We start from the raw sequence: 24,040 nt of genomic DNA on the forward strand, positions 1-24,040 counted from the left end.
AACTCCAGAGCAAGTGGAGCACATCTGCAGCTCCTCCCAAGTTAACAAACATGCAAACACATCACAACACAGGATAGCAGCCCTGGGATGCATCTGCTCTCCCAGGCTCTTCTGGGAGAAAACAGACCCCATACACTGTTCAAAAGCATGTTCAGTGTGCAAGATGAAAAAGAGTTAAGGCTGCTCTGAGAATGAGAAACTGAAGACTGTTTCCTGCATCGGCCTCCCTTCAGCCAGCCCTCCCAAAAGTTACTCCTGTGCCAGCATTTCCTGCAGCAAGCACGTACCCATGTTCCCGTTCTCCATGTTCCTGATATCCGGACGCAGCCGGCAGTCCGTGGGAGCCAGGATCGCCTCCATGCCCTTCTCCAGCTCATTGAGGCTCACAGCAAAACTGGTGAAATTGTACATCTGAAAGGCAAATCGAAGAGAACACACAAGTTATTCCAGCAAAACAGTGCTGGGTCCCTTACAATGAATGGATACAAAACTTCCAGGAGAAATTGCTGAGTCAAACCCCTACTGGCTGCCCTGAAGGCAAGGTTAGGTTCCTACAACACCAGCGGAATTTTTTGTTGGAGGGGAAGAACAAGAAAGGGCAGATGGGGATAGAAATCACAGCTTTCATTTTTTTTAAGCAGTCTTTGCTTGTGAGGATTAAGACAGATTTCCTACAATATTGATATTTAGCATCATCGTTTTTAGAAAAGAAAACAAAACAAAACCACCCACACCTAAAAGACCAAAAAGTCTTGCTGAAACTATGGAAATTAATATCCTGCTGCCCAGTTACTGCATCCTGTGGCAGCTTGTCTTGGAACAGCAGGGCCAACAGAAGGGAATGTGTATCCATATTTCAGCCACTCTCAGTGCAAAGATCTCCCAGACAGGTCAAGCGAAGTCCCCAGATTCCAGCTGCACTCAGAGCACACATTCCCTGTGCCAGCTCAGGCACAGCAGGGCTGCTTTCAGCACAGGACCAAAGCACAGCTTGCTGGAGCATAATTTCAGTGCAGCAAGAAGTGCCAGAGCCTGGCCCTATGCCAAGGAGTGACACTGCAACCAGGTTCCCTGGACCATTACTCATGTTCCCCTGGGAAAGTCACCAGCAAGAGCAAAGCAGGGGCACACTGAAACAGTTACCTGTGATGAGTTTGGTGGCCTACAGTTTATTCTCCAAAGCAATTTACTGCCTGGTATGAACTGCACTGTGTCTTGAACCTCTGGCATATCATCAGCCTCATCATTTTCAGATTTAACATCTTCTTCATTCTGAAACAGAGATAACATCTGGCAGTGGAACAAAGGAACACTGGATGGTTTCACCTCGGATTCTGCAGTGACTGTTGAAGAATCTGTTCACATTTGAGATACTGAACACTCCTGTACTTCTGCCTCACCCCTCCTGTTTGTTTTTCCTCACTCTGTATACAGCCCCTCTCATTTTTATCATGTCTTCCTCCTGATATCCCTGAATAGTCTCCCACCACCTAAATAAAGGTCCAATATCTGTTTAAAAAAATCAGTAACAGTAATAATAGTAAATTCATGTCTTTCAGAAGTGTTCTCTCCAGCTTCCTTTCTATCCTATGCCGTAGCTTAATTTCACCTCACATGACCATAACTTCTACAGGTGCAAATGAGCCAAGACTGAAATTTAAACCAGTTCCCAAGTTACTTAAGTCCTAAATAGGGCACACCTGGTTTTGGATATTGCTTCACCATTTGCAAAACATTCAGATGTGTGGTTAAAAAAAGACAGGCCTTTTTTTCAGTCTGATCCAGACTCCAATCACAATTATCACTGCCAGTTTTCTCACTGGGAAGACTGTGTCCTTAAGTTTATGAATACAGTGACTTTCCTTCAAAGTTCCTTTGTTACCAGCTGCACATGTAAAACTCCAACGGGTCAGGAGGCTGCTCTCAGAATCTGAGACAATCTGATTGCTGCAGGACACAGACAGCAGCGTTGTGGAATTTCAGAGGATTTCACCATGAGAACCCATTTAAAACCACAACAACCAGAAGGGAAGTTTGAGGCAATAACATCCTGGAGTGACAGTAACAGTTTTTCTCACTCCCACCCCCTTTCTATTTTCTTTCTGCCCTCTTTGACATGGCTCATTTGTTTAAATCAAAAATACTCTCCTAGGTTAAACAGAGCCTGTTTTATACACTACAAAACAGCTCCATATGGTTAAGAGTCTAATTTCAATCATTTGGTTTGAGTATTCATTATTTAAAAAGACAGTTCTAGGCTACTTTCCATGTCAACATCTGGTTTACTGTTAGACAGTTCCCCATCTAAAAATAGTCTCAACAGGAAGGAAGGAAGGAAAGAAAGAGTTGATTTTCTTAAGATGAACAGAACCTTATTATTTTTTTAAAGGAGTCAAAATATAAGCCTGTACCATGATGGAATCCAGAGCCAAAAGCAAGGCCTGTTGTTGCTCTAGATTCTTCTGATGTGAATACTTTTAAAGTTTGAGCCTCTTTACATCAAGAGTGATTAGCTTCTGTTTAACTTTTCATTTTCAGTGAGTAACTGTTGATATAAGGAAACCCAAAGTCCTCTGCTGCACCATAAAACATTTCCCATTTTCCATGTGACACTGAGGCCTTGGCAGCAACTCCCCTGACACTACTTACATATGAACTAAAAACCCTGTGTGTTTCCAGACCTCTTTTTTTTGTAGAGACTTTCTACATCTTAAGTTCTCAAAATCTGCATCTCCAAAAAGCATATCTGACTTAAACAAAATTGTTGTTGTTGTTTTTACTGCCCAAATCCTAATATTTTTACTGCTGGACTTGGCAGTAGAGCCCCTTTCCTCATTCAAGGACGGAACATCATCAGTTTGGGGGTTGATATTTGATGGTTTCTCTGACCAGTCCCCAGCAGACACCATTGCTATGAGCTCCCTTCCATGCCAGCAGCTCACACTACAGCCTGCAAAGCTCAAAGTGCCAAGTGCCCTCTCACTGCCCTGTCCAACCCCTACCAAATGGCAGCTTTTATCCTCCATTCACCTAAATCAGATGTTTTAATTTCTGACATTTCAGAATCTTTTCTCCCTAAAGAATCCTTCACCTTACCGACTTCTTCTTCGGCTCACTGCCTCTCTTCTCACTCTTTTTGTAGGTCTCATACGTGGTGGGATCAGTGCACCACAAGCACTCTGTCCACTTGCCATAGATCACACACAGCTTCTTCCTGCTGCACAGAGAGCAAAGGACACTGAGCTCTTCCTTCTGAGTGAGCCTGCTAAGGCAAGCCTTGCAGATTCTGATCTACATTAAACACTCGGCTTCCTGCTTCACTGCATTTTGTGTTTCCATTTGCAGATTTCACAGAATCACAGAATGGGTGATTCTCAGAAAACACAGATGTTTGATAGGCAAAGAAAAGGTTTCAGCTCATTCCAGCCCTCCAGAACAGATCCTCATGACAGTCACATGCTTTTGCCACTGTTAAATGAATGTGGGTACATCAAAGCCAATTATAATAGAGAGACTCAGAGTCACAAACAGGTCTGGGTTAATTAAAAACTTTTAACAACCACATTCTCATTATTTTAAACTGGAGACTGGAATTATGACTGTACAATAGTAAATCAGTTGCAGCTACTCTGCATTTTCCCTTTATTTCCAAAACCTGGACTGGAGAGTTTTTCTAATAATGCTTAAAAATTACCATCCTGGAATCAGGGGGTTTAATAGTGACACAGAGAACAAAAGTGGGTTACAAACTACATTGCCAGCAAAAGAAATGCCCCAGTGTTAAAAACAGAGAGACCAAGAGGCTTTTCTCACTTACTGCTTGTCCTGGATGTATCCCTCTACTCTGTGAAGCTCTTTCCCAAACAGTCCACATGGTTTAAAATTAAGGACACATTTATCTCCAGTACTGTGGAGGAAATAAGTACATGCTTAGAGAAGCAAAGCCCTAAATACATCAGAAAATTTATTTTACCTTATTTAGCTTTTTTAATATAGTTACAGTTAGCTGTTGGTTAGTTTTATATATATAATTATTTTGATTTAACTATGGTTTATTATCTGACCAGGACATAAAAATGACACAAAAATTTCAAAATTCCACAGAACTAACAAATTTTGTGCAAGTACAGAAGACAGGATTATGGATTTGATACTATGAAAAGCATCAAACAGCAGCTTGTTGTCATTTATTGACAGAGCAATGTGTGCAGGAGTAATGCTTCTCACAAAATTCCTTCCCTCATCATTTAGAAGGTAATTTATTTTATGTAAGTAAAAAGCTTTGATACAAGCAGTTGGCAGAGCAGTTGACACTCTCCAAGTTCACATTTCCCAACTCTGCACTCATTTTTCTGTGCTGTGCCCCTAATTTAAGATGTTGTCTATTATCTGAACTAAAAAAGTGACAAATCACAATCAACAGAATGGAGGTCCAATCTGCCTCTGACAATTATTCCATTTAATGGTTCTGGAGTTAAATTTAATTTCTATTCTCTGCCAATGGTGCTGAATTTGGATGAGTAACTCACAAATGTAAAACCTTTGTTCTCCATAGGCCATCTGGCTTTGTGCCTTTTCATTAATAATGTTATAATAGTAAACCCAGGCCTAGGGAGAGTTTGCATTTGTCAGGAGAAGAAAAAAAACAAACCAAACAACCACACAAAAAGACAAAAAACCCCACAAGACTTTGGAGCTCTAAAACAAAGCTTCCTGTGTGCCTGACAAAAATCAAAATCTGCTCTGTAACACAAATGACCACAACAACCCCTACAGCCCCCGGGTTCATGATCAGCATTACCTGTGATTTACAATTTCTACCACTCCGTACTGTTCTAACCACAGTTTCCCAATAATTACATTATGTACACAACAGGTTGGATTTGTCCACGTGTAAGCTTCATTGTGCCTGTCAAGGAAATAAGAGAAGGAAATCATTTTCTTGAGCTTGAGATGGAAGCCTGCTTTCAATTCTGTTCATGGCAAGGCAAAATCTTTAGCACTCCTCTGAACAGCCAGCACTCAGCTTCAAAACAGAAGAGAAACAGACTTTTCTTTACAAGCCAACCATGTGTTGCATCCAAGCATTAGTGCAAGTTAATGAAGTGATATTGTCCTTATTCTTCTCCCTTCTCACTTGAGTTTTACAGTTGCTGTGCTTTGGATTACAAATTTCAGCCCACCATAAAGAGCAATCCAGGAATTCAACTTTTTCATTGAATTTTGAAGTTTTAAGTGATAAAACACAGTATTTTCAGGAGAACCAGACTAACAAACTAATGCCTGCCTTCTATTCAATTGCTGCAGCAGCAGTAAATTGCATAAGAGATTTCCACAAACATGCCACAAGTTCTCATCAGTATTTGAGGCCTGTTCCAGTGCCACTGAAGGTAATTTTGGGGGCGTGAGTGGTTTTTGCTTTTTTTTATTTGGTTGTTTAACACCACTGGGACACAACAGCAGTACTGGAAGCTCCACAAATGTGACATTTTAAAACTCAGTTCACAACTCAATTCCATCCTTTCCCCAAGAGAAGGATGGAGAAGGAGGAAAAATTCTACAATTGATGTTCCACTTGGCTTTATTTTTGGTTTATTGTTTTGTGAAAAGCTTTAAAGGTGAGTTTATGAATTCTAAATCCTTAAAAGACATTGTTCAATAAACGATTAAAAAGTTAAACAACAGGATTCCTATTGTCACTAGCAGAGTCAAAGCCATCTATTCACACTCATCTTTCCATGCTGCTAAGGGAAATACTGAAGTTACCTGGCAGGCAATCAATCCATCTTAGAAAAGTTTGTAAACTCTGTTTTAACAGAAAATAGAGAAAAAGCAGTGTCCTCTGTAAAAAGTGCCTTGTGCTTCTGCTTCCAGTGAGTATGGAGAGAACACTCTCATGTGAAGTTTCCAACCCATCTGTCATTCTCCAGTACAGAGAAATAACAGATCATTGAAGTCTCACTATTTCCCTCAGCTCCTTTTCTTCAAGGAGTCTTTAGAACAATGACTACTCTTCAGCTGGGGGAAAGAATACCAGAATCCCTCCAATTCATCCCCCAGCCTTTAAACATAGTTTTATTCCTGAACTATTCTGACACCACAAGCTTTACAGCATAAACCAAAACACAACACAAGGCACTTATGGTCAGGGCTGAAGCATTGAAGCACTTTTTGTACTGGAGAAGTGAAAGAAAAGTGTCTTCTGATGCTCTGAAAAATAGTCATGGTTAATATAAAGGCACAATTTAATACTGACTCACAGCTTTGCTTCCCAAACAGCTCCTTGTTCACTCAGGCCCTGAGCAGTTCTCAGACTCCTCAAAGCACCAGAACAATATGAATCACAACACTGAGAGGCTCAAAATTTGATTTCAACTCCTGCTGCTAACTTGAAGCAATTATTTAAAAGAAATGCTTTAACTGTTTATATTCCAGTTTAAATCTCAGCCTTGATTAGGCTCAGCAAGAATTTTAACAGTCCTCTAAAGAAAGGCTCTCGAGGAACAAACATTATTTTGGTAACACCTGCATTCTGCACTAACATTCACAGTTCCATCTACATTCAGAAGAAATTTCCTTTATTTCCATCATCATTTATCTCCAAGACCAGTTCATACTTTTATGAACTTTGGAATATTACATGCCAACAGCTGAAAAATTAAACTACTTCCAAAAGAAAGCACGGGAAAAGTCAATGCCTGCTATGCGAGGCAAGTTGGTTTTTTATTGAAACCAAATGTCTAGAACATTCTTAAGTTAACATTTCAAAACCACCTCAGAGTTAGACCTCAGAAAGGCTTTTATAAAAGCACCAAGTGCAGAATACTTTATTTGCAACTGTTCTAGTGCATCCTCATGTCCCACTTGGGAAAGCTCCAGAGCCTTTGTGCCACCAGGACACAAAACAACTCGTGGGACATCACGTAATTCATGGGAGACAAGCCTGGGAGCAAGCTGGAGAGGCATTCTTGGTTTTAGCAGGAAGCTGATCCTTCTCTGGAAGTGGCAATCCTGCCAAGTTTCTCCTGTTCCCTTACCACACAGAACAGTGATTGTGAGATGCAGCTCTTTCCACACAAACCACCAAAACCAACAGCAATACTGAAAACTGAGATGAGCGTGAACAGCCCAGTAAGAGAATTTTATCTCTATATTTAAATTTAACATGCCTTCACAGAACTAGCTTTCAGTAGCAACCAGTATGTAAGAAATGCTAATTTTCATGATGGAAAATCTGGGTCAAATTGCTACAGCCATGAAGCATAATACAAAAAAAACCCCAGCTCTGAAATTAAGCAGTGAAAATTAACTTGTAATTCAATTCTTACAACCTCTTCAGCAAGGGGTTTTTAGGGAAATCACCTGTGAAAAGCCAACAGTGTTATTATAAATAAAAAAGTTATTTACTTCTCATACTCACTTCAGAAGCTCCAAAGTAATTGTTCCCCGAGGCTCTGCTTCTATACTCTTTCCCCAGAATTTTAGTTTGGGATAGATTGATCCATGAAATATGAAGTCCTTATTGAGGCCTTCAGAATAAAATGCACTAATAGGTGGGTGGTGGCTGACTTGTTCAGATATAAACCTAAATCCTAAGTCCTCCCTGGAAACAACAAAAAAAGAGCATTAAACAGTAAGCATATTTTTAATATTGCAAGAGAAAAGAGTTGATACTTAAAAAAAGTGAAGTATTTTTAGATTAAACTGAAGGTGAGACTTTTCCTTTTCTAGTTCCATGACACATTTACAATTAATGAAATGAAAGGATTTCTACTCTGAACACCTTCTTTTTATACCCCAAACCAGATTTCTACCCAGAAAGGCATCTGAGGAAGTTTCACTGAAATAACTAACAAAAATACAGAAACCCTTTGGGCAGCATGAAAAGGCTTGACTGAAAATGCTTTACTCTACTGCAGATATATCTCCCATTTATTTGAGGAATCTCAAAGTCCTTCAGACTAATTTCTCTGTCATCTGACATGATCAACAAAACAATGTTTAATTAATAGTGTCTGCTCAGGAAGCATCTTTGGTTGAAGAACATGATCCAATTTTTCTCTAAATAATTCAAAGAATATTCTGCATAAACTCAGAAATAAGATTATTAGCTTTTACAGCAACTTCTCAGAAATTCTGAGACAGTTTGAGGAAAAGAATTTCAGCTATACTCAGAAATCTACTTTAGTGGTATTTTACTACAACCAGACCAGTGTGAGAGTCTGCTAACTCAAGAACACAAACAGCCCCAGCTCCCAAATTAAAGCAATTACTACCTGGTTAATTCATAGGTTTCTCCTAACAGTGGGTTGAATGGTTTGCCAGTTCTCTCCCACTGAGAAGCTACAGCAGAAACTGCAAAAGCAGCTACAGCCTGTAAGCAAATTAAGAACACATTGTTATGAGAATAGTGCATTAAAACTCTACGTTTATTGTACTTTATTTGCTGCACATTACAGTATTTATTATTCCAAAAAGGAACTGCTTTATATTTCTTAAGGCAAAAACATTTGTAAGCCATAGAATAAATGACAGAGAAGTGTGGAAATACAAGCACTTGTTAAGAATCTCATTTCCAACAGGAATTATTATCTGCTGTAAATTCTGCCAGATTACACTCCACCTCACCTACTTCTAGAAGATCAGCCTGGCTTTTTAAATCTAATTTCCCCCCAACTTTGACTGCCCCCACCTCCAGCTCATTGGGAACAGAGCCTCACTCTCCTAGTGCCAGGTGAGAACCATTCCTAGCACAGATGAGATTTCCTGAGCCAGGCCAGCAGGCTCAGGTGACACTGAGGAGCTCCTGCAGGCTGGGAAATGGAGGTTTGGAGCACACAAACACAGGAGCCAAGATAAACCCTCCACTGCACTTCAGTAAAACCAGAGCTGTGAGCAACAGCAGCATAACCTGATGCACACAGGTGCCACCATATTCACTGCCTTGGTGTGAGACCAGCCAGGTGCTGTATCCTGCTCACAATAACAACCAGCTTTGGAGAAGAAAATTGTGGTTAATCAGTCTCTGTCACAACAGTTTTTCATCCAGGAACTTCAAAAATCATGAGGCCAAATTCAACAAACCAATTTGGAATCACATACAGCCAAGATTTCATCCTCACAACACATAAAACCACAAAAAAGTCACAGTTAAAGAAATGAGTTGAGATCCTTGGGCATGGTCAGTTGTGGCACTTTCCTTTTAAACTCTGTGCATGCATGAAGGGTCAAAGTGTCACAAATATTTGACACAGCCACTATGAAAGAAGAAACTCATCTAGAAATACAAACTGGGCATTCTTACTGTAGCCCCTGAGAAACAGATACACTCAAGTGATAAACTGTCCTAAAATCAAAGACTAGGAGAAAAAAAACTTGTGAATTACCCAGAAAGTGGTGGGGATTCTTACCTGCATTCTTTCCAGGGGATCTGTATGACTACAAGCCTTATTGATGAGGTATATATGCTCCATATATTCTGTTATCCTTTGAAGGAAACTCAAGGGCTCGTTGAAGACAATGGGCATTGTAATCTTGGACAGCTCCTACATAACCAAAGGGCAGGTTGATTTCTTAGATACAACACTAAGTAAACAACTGGCAACACCAAGAATTTTGGAAAAAAAGTTGTGGGTGAGTTTATTTATAGTATTCCTCAAAGGATATTTGGCAAGCCTGATGCAGACCTGCTACAGCTGAAAGGGGCTGGAAGCACTGCAGAACCCTACTTGCAATCTGAAATAACAACTTCAAACATTGATCCAGCTAACCTAATAAATTCACAGAGAATATTACCTTCTCTGCTGTGCTCTGTGTAAAGCAGAAGAGGTTAAAATTTCCCTAGGTAGCAGCAATAATGTGCCAACCAGCTCCACGCTGGTACTGAAGTGCCACACGCTCCTTGGAAAACCTCACATGCTTATTTGCATAAAATCTATCTATTTCACTGCAGCAACCACAAATTATTTTTTGAAAGGAACATTTACATAAAGAATAGCACTTGAATTGCTCTAACAGATTTTCGTGGTTTATTTAAGCAGCCTGTTATTTGTGTCAGACCGTTTCTGGATCCCCATGTGGATGAAGACAGACAAAGTTCACACAGAGATTGCCAACTCCCCAGGTCTTTTACTACACCCAAGCAAGTTTGGCTGTTTAATTAAAGTTGCACTCAGGAGCATTAAAACATCTAGGTAAGCGCTTAAAACTTAGCAGAAAGCAGAATGCCACCAGACGAAGTTAATGCAACATTTTCCTCACCTTGGCACAGGCAAGGGAAGAAAAATGTTAACCTTAACTAACTTCAACTGATTTGGTCCGAGCAAAAGTTTGAGTAGATGGGTCACTCATCCCACCAAAAGGAGTTTGGAGAGAACAACTGTATCTCCTAGATGACATGAATTAATAAAATAAAGTCCTAAATCACCTTTTGCTGAGTAAAAAATAATAAAAAAAAAGCAGGTAAGAGAGCATTGTGTCAATCAAACATATTTGATTATATTTTAATGGCTGTAGTCTAGTTCTTAAAGGACAACTTCAGAAATGCCAATCCACATACTCTAACACCTAAGGAAGGTATGGAAATAGTACTGTTAATAAATAAATGTTGAGATTTTGGGAGTTGCAGATTAAAATTGTTTCCTAGTTAAAAAAAAAAAAAGGAAAATGCACCATATGTTATTTTGTGTCTTGATGTTTAAGCAATAAAATGAATCAGCTGACATTAGGAGACCTAACACAGATGCTTCATTCAAGCTAACTTACCAGTCCAATGCATTTTTTTAATATGCTCCACACACTAAAATCACTTCTAGAAAACATTGGGGCAGGCAGTGATGTCCTGTAATGGGGAAAAAAATCCAACTGTCATTATCAACCCCCTAAACAACAAGCCATTTTCTTTTCTATTGAAGCAACTTACAGAGGAAGCAAAAGATCACTCCAGACTTGGCACAGGAAGCAGACACATGAAATGACTTTCCAACCCCAGGGAATTACCCTCTCCCATGAGAACAGCAATGCCCCAAAGGGGTGAGCCAGCACATGCTCCACTCCCATCTCCTCTGCAGCTCTGTGTTTACCTGTGTCTCTTAATGCCATTTTCTTGTATCTCTGTTTCTCCATTATGCTTTTCAGTCCTATTGCTTTGGTGTGGCTCTAGATCAAGCATTTCTGGACCTTTATGATTTGCTTCTGAAAAGTCTCCTGAAGAATTGTCAGAATCAAAGCCTGTATAAAAACCAAAAGGCAAGTTTTCTTAGGAGCCTTAGCATGCCACCGAGTGCCACTCACATTTTGCAAGTCTCACAGCTGAAGTACACTTAGACTAGGTTAGTTTATTTCAAAGAGTATCAGAGTGAAAACCCTTACTCAGTGAACTAATTTCCAGGAGTATTATGAGCCAACTATTGCATTAGAATCAAGAATTATCATTTTTCACACTGCTCAATATAACACTAATTTAGAATCCTAAAAGTCCTCGAGTAGCTCCTAATCAGATTAGCTGCATTTTCTCTTTTCCAGAGCTGCAGTGTAATTACAATAATTTGTTTCAGTTATGTAGTTTTCCTTCAATTCTAAATGGACAAAAATGCTGTGTCTTCTGCCAATAACTTTTTTACAAAGCAGTACCTCAACTTTATTTTAACCTCTCCAATGCCTGCCTTTGCTGCATTAGAGCGATTCACGCAAGGCACACATTGCAGAAACAAAAAGCTGCACTTGTTTCAGGGATCAATAACATCCAGAACTGCACCAGGAAGTCCCAGTGATATGATCTTACTTGGTAAACAGCAGCTGTAATGGGTGATGTCATGTGTTGCCCTGTCTCCTACGTTTTATGTCACAAGAATGTAATTACACAGCAATAACCACACCTTGGCACTCTTAGTACTCAACTGGAAATGACAGTCACATGTAGATTCAGGTCATTAAAATGAGGACTACCCTGAAACACCTGTCTAAAAAAAACCTTCAGTCAACTCACAACAAAATATTTCTGATTTTAAAATAGTATTTTTAACCGTATATTAGCTTTTTTGGAACCTGTTACAGTACAAGCAGCAAAATAACTTATTAGCTTAACTGTACATTGGAAAAAAAAAAGCTTTTTGGTACCATACCCTCACCCAAAAAACTGATCAAGCTCACACAACAACAAGGAACAGCATCACTTCAATGAGATTAACACACCTAAATGTAAAAGTAAAGCTTCACAACAGGAATTGTCCACTGGCTTATAGGGGAATAGTTCTGAAAAATGTAACTGTGATTTCAGTCTTTATATTGTACCTGAAACCCTGCAAATCCTATCAAATGGTCATTGTGTTATCCACATTAGTGTTTGTTTCCTAGGAGTCAGAATTGTTTTGTCCTGTTCCTGTAAAGCATAACAGGAATTTAGATTCAAGTGTATATATTATTTATGGACAACAAGATGTCATTGGTAAGTAAATAAATGCCAATTCAAGTGAGTGTCTTGCAGACAAACAACAAAAATTAAATCCCTGCTCCAGAAAAGGAAGTACATCAGAAGGGTAAGTCTGCTTTTATTAGACTGCACTTCCACCTAATTACTTTAAAAAAAAACACCAAACCAAAACCACTATGGTACACAGCCAGATAATCACAGACTTCCAGCTGCACTTTCCACCTTAGCATCACATGACTTATCCACTACAAGCCCATTGAGAAAGCTTAGGAAGATGCTTCTCAATGAAGTTCTAGGTATTATAGCTCTATTAAGAACTATCCAGACATTGTTTCATGCAGAGGAAGTAGATCTGGAAGAAAAACAGAAGTGATTTGTTGTAGTTTTTCTAAGTTCCAAAAAGAGCCTGACACCAGCTGCCAATAAAGCTTTGAACTTGAGAAACCGAGTAGGTTAGAGTTACTACAGGACAGTTTTCATCCTGAAAAGCCACTGGGAGTGAGGATAAAAATGGAGATTTAAAAGGAGGATGGGAACCAGAGACAGAAATGCAATGTCAACAGTTAGCTTAATCAGAAGTCCCACTTATATGTGTTAAGAGTGAAACAAAAGCTTTTAAAAAGTCTTAAACTTTCAAAGTAAAATATAGAAGTTGGGTGCCTTATCTATTAAGGCACCCAACTTATATACAAATCTATTACAAGAGCTTAAAGAAAAGTGACTTGCCAGTAACTTTAGTTCTCTTAGCCTTCCTCTTCCACATCCTGCAAATGAAGCAAGTCCACTGAGAGTGTGCTGCCCATGAGCCAGGGCAGCAGAGGCCCTGCTTCTGAGTCACAGACAGGGACACCAGCCCTCCCCTTTGGACAGTCAGCAACTTCCCCAAGAGTAATTAATTGTCAGCCAAGGCAGAAAGGGAATCAAAACACCTTGGTACTGAGAGCCTTCAGACCTAAAAAAGGAATAGGGATAACCATGCTGGAAGTGCAGACAGCAGGAGGTATTGGTTTTCTTAGCCAGAAATTAACCATTCTTCACTTTCCAAAATAAGTCCATTGTCACAAGCTGTAGCTGATGGAGGCAGGTTTCACAATCTGCAATTCTTACACAGTCATTGATTCAGTCTGATCCAGACAGAAGGAAAATATATCAGTTTGGCAGATAACCTCACTTCCTCCCCCCAACGTGAGAGCAACACCACCCTCACAAATACACCTGGCTGGATGAACCAGCTGAGCCTCATGGGCACAGAACACATTTCTGTGGAACTGCAGGCTAATATTAAAAAAAAGGCAAAATTAAATTATTTGTGTTCTCAAAAATAAATTACCCTGGTAAAGAGCCAGGCATTTTGCTGCTTTGTGGCAACACTTCCACAAAACACTTTGGCAAAAAGACACCTGACAATTTTAATACAATATTAATGAAGGATACAGCTCAAAAGAGGTCCCTGATGGCACACAGTCTGTACCAAGTCTGTGATGACATTAACACACCCAAGGTGACAGAGATCAAAGCTATATGTTCCTTGTCTCACAGAAAAATTCAAAGAAGCTGAAATTCATCTAAGGATTGACCACCTTTATCCTGATCCAGCCTCAGAGAAGGTGGACACTGGAATTTGAGAAAAAAAAAAGATTATTGGCAGCTCTGATGTCTGGAATTGAGATCACAGGTAACATTCCCAAGGGATTCCCTAGGGGAGTACTCGTTCACGAGGTAAGGCTGTCAAGTGTCAGCAATGCTAATAACCTCTGACTGCAAAGAAACTTCTCCCCTTGGAAACTTTGTCACCAGCTCGATCCACCCATCCCCTTGATTCATCAACACCCCAGTCCATGCTGCAGCTCCACAAGTGCCAGCATCATCCAGTCAGGGACCATGTGCCAGGAGGATGATTCCCAACCACACAGCACACAGTTCCCTCCCATGACCATGTCTTTTGGATGAGATGGGGACAGTGTCAGAAGCAGGAAACTTCTCACCCAGGGAATTAAATCCAGCACTATAAAAAGCAGGGGTCTCCTTAGGAGATTTAAAAGGAGACAAATTAATGACATCCACTGTATTCTACAAGTGGATGTCATTAATTAATAACTATGGAAAAGCTGTGACTTCCTCAAGGACTGAGTCCATACTACCTTAAAGGAGGCAGGAAAACTACCTGGGCTGCTGCTGAGTGTGCTGCAGAATTCTGGAGTAACTCCCACACTCCCAATGCTCTAAGCCTGGTTTACTCCCTACAGGACACAAACCCCAGCACCCAATTCCTAAAATCAGTGAACTCTGGGAACACACTGCAGCTCCTTCTGGGAAAACCAGGACCCAGGATGCAGCAGGAGCAAGAGAAAAGTATGGTGCAAACACTGTTTTCATCTCAACACTAAAACACAGCTGGAAAACGTGCTCATTCCTGGCAGCCACATCCCAACCCTAGACTTTGAGCAGATTAAGAACATCTGAAGGCAGCTTCTGCCCTTCTACTGATCTGACCTAAAAACAAGGAGAGCATCCTTGGAAAGAGCAGACTGACGAGCCTGCCAAGGGAATTTCATTTTTTTTAATCAAAATTTGGAACCTCAGATCCTGAAGTTTTCACTGGGAAAGCTGGAAGCTCACCTTGGCTCAGAAAGGACTGTGACTGTGGACTTGATCTCCTTGGAGTACTGCACCTACCCCTGCCATGTCCAGACCATCAAAAAACTAAGAGACAGGCAGGCACTACCAGGACCCATTAACACCTAAAAATTCACTAAAGCACCACGTGAAAGATCTACAGTGTTAACAGGAGCAGAGAATTACCACAGACATCAGCAGCCAGGCAACATGAATGCAGAGAGGACCATGTACAGCGGTTCTTGGTGTCACATTTCTGAATGACCTGGACAAGACACAGCCACAAAGAACTAGGTCTGACCTCACTAGGTCTGTGCAAATAACTCATCAAACTGTCAGCATCCCCTAAAGCACCCAGCTGGAGAAAGGCATTGAGCACCTGTCCTTAAAGACAGTCCTGAGGGAGAACAAATCTGAAGCAAAGTATTCCAAACCTAGCACTCCTCTTAAACCAAGTACCTGGCTCCAAGAAGCACATATAACATATATATATAAACTTATCCCCTGCCAGCACATTTTCCCCTGTGGAAGAATAAGATGAGGATGGAAGGAGGAGTGCTCACAGAACTGATACACAACCCCCCAGCTTTGAGCACAGCCAGGACTGCAGGTACAAGAACAGCTCATGCACAACACCTCAGTCACCATCACCTGGAGCACTTGCAGGGGGAATCAACCTTTTGAGGTAGGGGGGGAAAAAGAAGAGGAAGAGAAAAGAGGACAAAACCAGAGTGTCCAAATGCAGAGGAGTCAAACACCAAGGGCTGTGCAGCTCTGCAGCAAGGGACAAAGGAATGCATCACCATCAAAGCTGTACAAAGCAGACCTCATCTTCAGAGGTACATTTCTTTTCATACCTTTTTCAGGGAGAAAAAAATCTAGTTCAGTGGAAAAAGAATCTAGTTCATTTATGGCATTAACCCTGAGCTCACCATTATTAATGACATACACAAAGATTTTAATGGTACAATGGTTTGATTTTACAGATGAATTTGGAGTACTAGTCCCCATCACTCCCAGCTGCCATGAATGCAAACCAAATTTCCTCTCTCCTCTGTGACATGGTTGTGACAGGTCCTGTACAGTCTGCTGTCAGTCACACTGCTTCACCCAGCCCCCTCTGTTTATTCCTCACATGAATTTCCAACCAACCATGTCTAAGTCTACCTTGCCCACTTCTATCTACCATGCTACTTCCACTCCTGCAGCTTTCACACTTACCATTATCCTCTTTTCATTCCTGTGATTTTACATTAACTACTGTGCACTCAGTATTTCTCATTTCACCTCTGCTACCGGATTTCTTGAGAGACATTTCAGTGGAAATCTTTAAAATTGTTTGAAATCTTTAAGAGGATTTCCTTTTTCTTTATTAAAATACTTCAAACATTTTATTTCACCACTAAAGCCATCTAAAGCTCTTATAAATAACTATTCATCCTCATTAGCTGAAAGCAAAGTACTATTTGATACACTGCTCAAGTGTGAAGTGATTCATGTTTGCTTTTTTAGAGAAAATAGGATTGCAAAGACTTTTGGCTCCCTATCTTGAAAATATACTTTTACAGCAATTTGTTTCTGACTAGAAAAACATTTTCTACTTCAATTCTTTAGAATAAGTTTTCCATTAAAATAAAAAAAAAAGAATACAATAACAATAAAAACAACCCACAGGAAATATTTCACCTTTCAAAAGGTCTGCTTCTCAAGCTGCTATTAAATTGATTTTCACAGAAAATAAAAGCAAGACCTGGCCACTAAAGGACTGTTATAGTGATGAAATAATAACTAGCATTAAGCTTTAACAAAAAACCCCCTCATTTCCAAGCTGGAACATGACCTACAATTTTCCTCTTCTACTTTTCAGAAGACAGCACTACAAGTTTTACCAACCCAAGTTCACTTTTAATTTATTATTAACAGCAATATATTACCAGCCCCCCCCAGCACACACACAATGCAATAGGGGGGTTTTTATAGGGCTTTTATCCCCTTGGCACCGTGCCCATCACTCACCCGTAACGGCATCATAAAACTCTTCTTCACTGTTCATCCTTCAGGGTGAAATCTGGTGCAGCCAGTGCAGCTCTCTAATGCATCGTTGAACTTGATTTAAAGTATCTGGGTGCAGTCAGGGTCTTCTTTTGCAAATATCCAGCTGCTTTAGATGATCTGTTTGACAAGACAGGGAAACAGAATCAGCAGCTTCCACATTTCTCCTGTGTACAAACACTCACACTTGACAAACACTAATTTTCCTGTTTCTTGCCATGGCAAAAGATGGATTTCTGCATTCATAAGTAAACAGCTTTCTTTGATAACCACAGTAATTTTGAAGACAACTACTACCTGCCACAAGAACAGCTGATTTACTGTGTCACACTTCTCTCTGTATAAATACCTCATATACATTACTGTAAAATGTATCTTATTTACAGCAAGTTAAATTTCAGGCAAGTACAGCTAGAAGGAGCAGAGAACTGACAGAAGAAAAAATCAGCTGGCAAACCAAAAATTCTCCTTAGCAAGAGGATAAGCCTTACTGCATCCTTAACCAAGAAAGCTGGGAACAAGAAAGAACCTTGGTATCTCAAAGTCTGAGCACTGCATGAAAATGCTGGGTCTGATTCTACATCATGCAATCAATATGTAGTGACCCTGAGAGAAGTTTTGTCAGCCTACTGCTGTGCACTCTCAAAGAGAAAACTGGAGATTTTTCCCTCTAGAAGGAATGTAAAGAACCCACAAGCTTTTCCTCAGTAGAACCACGCACTCTGCAAATAACTTACAGATTTATGTAGCATTCCAACTCTACTTTATGGATGGACTAAATTAGATTTTTTCCAGATGGCTGACAATGGTGTAATGCAAATATTTTTACCTCGCCCAATTTTAGTTTAAGGAGAAGAATGAGAAAATTTCATTTTCATTCTTACAAATGTTCACCAGGTTCCAATGAGCCAAGTTCACAGCAATAAAGGACAGCATGGCAATGCTATCGATATCTCCTCCAAAACAACCTCAATCTGTCAGTCTCAATTTTTTCTGATCCCGAAGATTTCACTGCTTTTGTGACAGTAGTTTCTCCAGAGTAATTATAATTGCACAATTCCATTCCAATTAAGAGAAACAATGCCAGAAGTGCACTCTGCTCCTAGGAGGAGAATGTACCACGTTTGAAGCCAATTCCTTCTTTTTCTCTGCAAGAAACCAGACTGCGTTTCAAGTCTTTTTCCCCTCACTGCCCAGAACAAAAGCTGTTTGAATGTCTCACATGCATACAGTGCTTCTAACTGCCCATGCAGAGGGAGGAGCTAAACCAGCCCATTATGGGACTCGTAAGTTAATGAATTTAGTCTTGGCCTTGAAGTGGTTTATGTCTTTCAAGGATAGGTATTTCAGTTCGTCACTTTTCCCTTAGGAACCTCCCATCTCCTTGCTCCTGTAGGATTTTACATCCATCTCTGCACCAGCAATATCATATTTACAAGTCCTCACCCTCCAAGTACCTTTGAAGATGCAAGACATTTATGCTTTCAATTGTCTGCAAGCATTGCATCCTTCTAACAAAACAGCTGCCAATATTTCCAGAAGGAAACTTATGTACAAGACACAGCCCTCTCATGATCAGGACTACAACTACATTATTTTCTCCATGTTTTCTTACATCTTCCCTTTTTCTGTTTAGTCTTGCACAGAAGGCATTAAGAAATAAGAATTATGAGTTACAAAACTGTCAAATATCATTAAGAGCCTTGGAATAAATAAGGTCATACAGATGAATGCCAGTTTCTCCTCTCCCCTCTCCTGCACAATAATAATTGCATTACAAAAGGCCTTGTGAAGTGGAACTACATCCCACAGTGTGCAGTTCACTGCAGAGACAACAAAGCTTTCCTACAAAAACACTCACCAAGAGTACAAAAGTGACCAGAATCAGAGACAAATGAAAAGCAAAGTTATCTTTTGCTCTCCTGACATTTACCTCACACCACACCTGAAGCTCACTGCTGTTTGAAAGTTCAATCATAACCTGTCAGTTATATACAAAATATGCATTGAAATCACTTTAAATAATAACAGTCACAAATTGTTCTAAGGTGTCAGGAACATTTTAAAAAAGGAAAAAAAATAATGTATTTTGCTGAGTTACACTAGGAATAACTTCCCACTTGCATCACTTCTTTTACATTCAGTTCTTTTACACAGCAGAGATTAACATGAATTTGCATGTTAATCAAATTAACACACAGTGAGAACAGCATTCAGCTTTCATGAGCCAAAAAAATGGGATTAAATCCTGTTCTCTTACTAAGAGCAACACCAAAAGTTACTTTTAACTAGGCTGAAATACCAGAAGACAAAAACATCCTGGCGGCTTCATATTCAGCATCTGTAATCTGTATTTCCTCTTCCATTCCCTGATGTTCCCAGAAGAATTCACCTGCACACCAGCAAGGGTGATTTATCACAATTGCCACTGAAAGAAGGGTGCACCACTCCTGTGTCAGACAGACCTTCAGGAGCTCAGCCCCAGCTGCTCTCCTGGAAAATCTTTTGATACAGCATAAACATCCTGTCATGGTCTCACCTTTCAGTCCTACAGAGCAGAAGGAACACAAAATCTGTCTGGACATTTTCTTGCATACACAGGAATCAACAGGAGCGTAACAAACAGGTTTCCACACAGAACTCACTTGTTGAGAGAACACTTTCAGCAGCTGAGGTTTGCTGCTTTACAGGCTGAAATTATCTCAGTGGGTTTCACCTTCCAGGCGTGGATGCCCAAGACAGACACCCAGAAATGTGCTTTACCTGGGGATCTCAGCCCAGCTGAGAGACACAGACACCCAGAAATGTGCTTTACCTGGGGATCTCAGCCCAGCTGAGAGACACAGACACCCAGAAATGGGCTTTACCTGGGGATCTCAGCCCAGCTGAGAGACACAGACACCCAGAAATGGGCTTTACCTGGGGATCTCAGCCCAGCTGACACAGACACCCAGAAATGGGCTTTACTTGGGGATCTCAGCCCAGCTGAGAGACAGAGACACCCAGAAATGGGCTTTACCTGGGGATCTCAGCCCAGCTGCACTCCCCAAACCATCTTGTCAATAACAGGGAAAAGCTGCAAGTACAGGCACCTTAAGAGAACTGGAAAATCCTCATTTAATGATGGCAACATACCCCTGGCCACAACCAGGATGGATTTTGTGGTTTACAGGATAAGCAACAAAGCTTATCTACTTCCTCATATTTTAAGGCTATGGACTGGTACGAACTCATTTATTATGTCCCATGGCAGGAGATGGAATGAGATGATCTTTAAGGCCCTTTCCAACCCAAACCATCCTATGACTCTGTGATAACCATTAAAACTCCTTTAAATTCTCATAGTTCATCAGAGAGGATCACACATTCCTGACTGATGACCATGGACAGCCCCTTTCTCGAAGGACAAAACAAAGCATGCAGCTGAAGTCAAAACTGCAGGAACACGTCCACAGCACACCTTGAAATAGGCTCTACAGAGGGGAAGGATGACTCAGAATTCCAGAATTCCTGCCTTGCAGAACTAGGTCTGTCACAGGAGAGGGAACAAACAGAAAGGGCAGTTCCTAAACACCAGACAGGTCTCAGGAGGAGCTCAGGAGCAAACTCCCTTCTCCCAGGGACCCCCACAGCCTTGATGCAGAGCGTGGAACAAACTATTCACACCAGCCACAGTCCCAGCCAGGGCCCATGACCAAGGAAGAACAAAGTGGTTGTGAATAACGTCACACAAAGTGGTCTGTCAGGCACAGAGCTGAACCTGTCACTCGGCAGTGACAAGTCCCAGTTGATGTGGCTGCCAATAACACGCTCTGCATGCAAAGCTGTCTGCAGGTCACAGTGTCCCCTACAAGGTCACAGTCCCCAGCAGTAGAAGGTACACAAATTCCCTTCCAGAAATACACCAGCCCCAGACTCTGCACAATTCCTATTTTAAACCATTTCCTCCCACATGAACTTATTTTTAAAACCGGGACAACAAAAGCACAAGACTTTGCGAATCACATTCCAAACTGCCTCATTTGCTCCAGGCATTCTGGGAGGTGCATGTGAGCATCTCTCTGAGAGGAGATGCACACTCCACCTTCAGGGCTGCTCTCCAAAACCAGCGTGGGAACCCACTGCCTTTATCTTGGGAAATTAGTAATCCCTCAAATTTGTCACTTCGTAGGCTTGTTCCCTCTCAAATTTCATTTTTCAGGAGAAAAGTAACAAAAACAACCAACTTATTTCAACCATGCTCCTGGATCCTAGGAACTTATACATCAATTAAAGAATCCAAAAACTTGTACTCCTGTAAGAGTTTAAACCTGTAACTACCCTAAGTTAATTCGACTAGTTCCTCTATCCTAACTTGTTCTTCCAGGTTAATCCTCAACAAAGATCCAGCTGGATAACCAAAAGTTACTCCTCCTTAAAGAAACATTTACATTTCTATAGAAAGAGCAGCATTTACAAAGAGTGGCTCACACGGCTGGAATGTGGCTCAGCAAGCTCAGGTTAGAAGCTGGCTGGGGACAGCTGCAGTGCCTTTTTTCCTCCAGACCTCAAGCTGGAATTTCTCATCATGCAACAATTCTGGAAAGCTTTGCTGACATCACCCTGCTAAATTAAAAATCCTATTTTTTTTTTTTTTTTTTTGCTTTGAAAGCACATGTGCTAGCTTTACATGACATATAAAACACTTGGTTCTATTCATTACACAGATATTGAATCTACTTGTGAAATCCAGAAGCATTTAAGTAAAACCAAGTGGAGAATCAATAAGCAGTCATTAAAATAACCACAGAGGTTCACCAGCACGAGCAGGTAGGGTGGTAGGAGTTCAATGAACTGAAATTGAGAGTGCCACCAAGGAATTCATGAACTAGCACATTCATCAGCTTTTTCACATGCCTAACAAGGTTTTGTTGGGTGTGCATTTCCACAGCAAATTTTAAAATCATTTGAGTTTCTTAACATAAAAAGAGAAAAATCACAAGCAACTAAGAAAAAGGAAGAAGGGAAAAAAGTCACCTGGGACCTTCCTCATGAAAAACATTTTCATTACTTTGATAGAACATGAATTTTCAAAGTGACAGAGGGCAGGCTCACATTTGATATTAGAATGAAATTCTTCCCTGTGACGGTGCTGAGGCCCTGGCACGGAGCAGCTGTGGCTGTCCCATCCCTGGCAGTGTCCAGGCTCAGGCTGGACAGGGCTTGGAGCAGCCTGGGACACTGGAAGGTGTCCCTGACCACGGCAGGAGATGGAGTGAGATGAGCTTTAAGGTCCCTCCCAGCCCAAAGCATTCTGTGATTCTGTGACATCCTCAGTTCAGGATGTACCTTCTGTCCAGAAAGAGATTCCCAAAGAGCCAAAAGAAGATCAAACACCCACATCCTTCATAATAACAGCAAAACTAAGAAATGGGGAAAAAAAGAACACAAAATTCCCCAGTGTACAACATGACTGCTGGAATAAGAGCCAACCCCATCATCTCTTGAGTTGCCAGCTGAAATAAAACATAGCTGTAGTACTTCAAGGGACAGAAATAAATAACTTGAACTAACAGATAAATATTCATGTGTGTTTAATTCATACACATCTCCTGAAAACATCAAACTGCAGTGTTTCATCTCTGAATGAAAGCTTCAGCAAGGATGAATCTTAATTGACTCATGAAATTAGGTTACCAGCAACACTGGATCTAAAACATCCACAAAAATTAGCCAAGAAGCAAATTTAATTGGCAATTTAGATTAACTGTTACATACTTAAATTCTCTTCAGCCAGAGAACAGCCACACACACAGCAGAACCCAGCAGAGGATTTTCTTCACCAAGTGAGATTTGTTTTAGTCCAAAGTCTGAATGTAATACCATCTGCCAGATGTCTTGGCAAGATAAAGTCCTCTGCAACCACAGCAAGAGAAGGGCAACTTCCTTCTCAAATCTGTTAAATAATGTGCACAGAGGCTGAATGAGGAGGATCAGCTGAACACCCAGCCCACTGTCACTATTCCATTTCTTGGGAAATTGCAGCTGTCCCTACCACAAGCTTTTATGTACTTGGGAGTTATTAAATGGCCTGGGGACAGTTCAGTGCCAGCACTTGAAACAGTGATGACAACAAACTGAACATCTGAAAGGTTAGCTAGGAACAAATGGGCTGAGCCACTTATGACAGGCAGAACCATGTTCTGTTCTCTCAGAAATACCAGTTTTTGGTGATGCTTCACAGGAATTAAGAGACAACTGGAACACTACAAGTCTGGCTCTCAAAGAAGCAAATGCCACAAAACTTGTTTTTGCATCAGAACAACTGACAGTAACTGTCCCACACACTAATCACTGGCCCAGCCCAAAGCACCAGTGCTGCTACAGCAAACATTATTTATTTAACATAAAAATTGTAAAGATTAATCTGGACAGAAAAAAAATCCTCCCAGAATAATCTCAATTACCTATGGAATCAATGGCTATTCCCCACTTTCACTTCAGCCAAAAATTCTGTTCTACAGCCAAGGATACTGGCCTGCAGAACTTCCTTCAAATCTAACAAACAAACAAAAGAAACTTGATTCCAGCAGATTAATATTTTTTGATACAAAACACTTCATTGAAATTCATACAGAATTCTGTAAATGTTCTCCTTTCTTAACACTACCTCAATATCAGAGACATTTTTCCACCTGAGAGCATCTGATACAGCACTTTTCAGACTCTGTAACCTTCCCTTGGAAACTATTTCATGGCCCATGACTGTAAAAAATGACAAAAATCTGTTCTGCACACCTCTCCACGCATGATGCATAATGCTAGGTTTGATCAGGAGTGATAAATCAGCTCATTTCTAGCCACACTGTTAAAAAAATAAATCATTCAATACTGCATTGTAAAACTAGTTATTTCTTAGTTGTTTCCTGGGGATCTGTTTTATCTTACTTGTAAGAGAGAAGG

The 24,040-nt window shown here is 40.6% G+C and overlaps 1 protein-coding gene across 1 annotated transcript in view; it reads right to left on the reverse strand.

Moving 5' to 3' along the window:
* OSBPL2 (oxysterol binding protein like 2) overlaps positions 1-24,040 on the reverse strand; it is a 33,606-nt gene that overhangs the window by 4,281 nt on the left and 5,285 nt on the right. Inside the window, exons 3-13 of the mRNA XM_038158534.1 lie at positions 17,063-17,218; positions 11,082-11,229; positions 10,765-10,840; positions 9,411-9,545; positions 8,277-8,374; positions 7,421-7,603; positions 4,802-4,909; positions 3,818-3,907; positions 3,097-3,217; positions 1,144-1,272; positions 288-411 (exon numbers count right to left, since the gene is read on the reverse strand). Of these exons, the coding sequence (XP_038014462.1) occupies positions 288-411; positions 1,144-1,272; positions 3,097-3,217; positions 3,818-3,907; positions 4,802-4,909; positions 7,421-7,603; positions 8,277-8,374; positions 9,411-9,545; positions 10,765-10,840; positions 11,082-11,229; positions 17,063-17,099 (1,249 nt within the window). The 5' untranslated portion in view covers positions 17,100-17,218. The remainder of the gene's footprint in view (positions 1-287; positions 412-1,143; positions 1,273-3,096; positions 3,218-3,817; positions 3,908-4,801; positions 4,910-7,420; positions 7,604-8,276; positions 8,375-9,410; positions 9,546-10,764; positions 10,841-11,081; positions 11,230-17,062; positions 17,219-24,040) is intronic.

Source organism: Motacilla alba, chromosome 20 (genome assembly GCF_015832195.1).
Source record: "Motacilla alba alba isolate MOTALB_02 chromosome 20, Motacilla_alba_V1.0_pri, whole genome shotgun sequence".
NCBI lineage: Eukaryota > Metazoa > Chordata > Aves > Passeriformes > Motacillidae > Motacilla > Motacilla alba.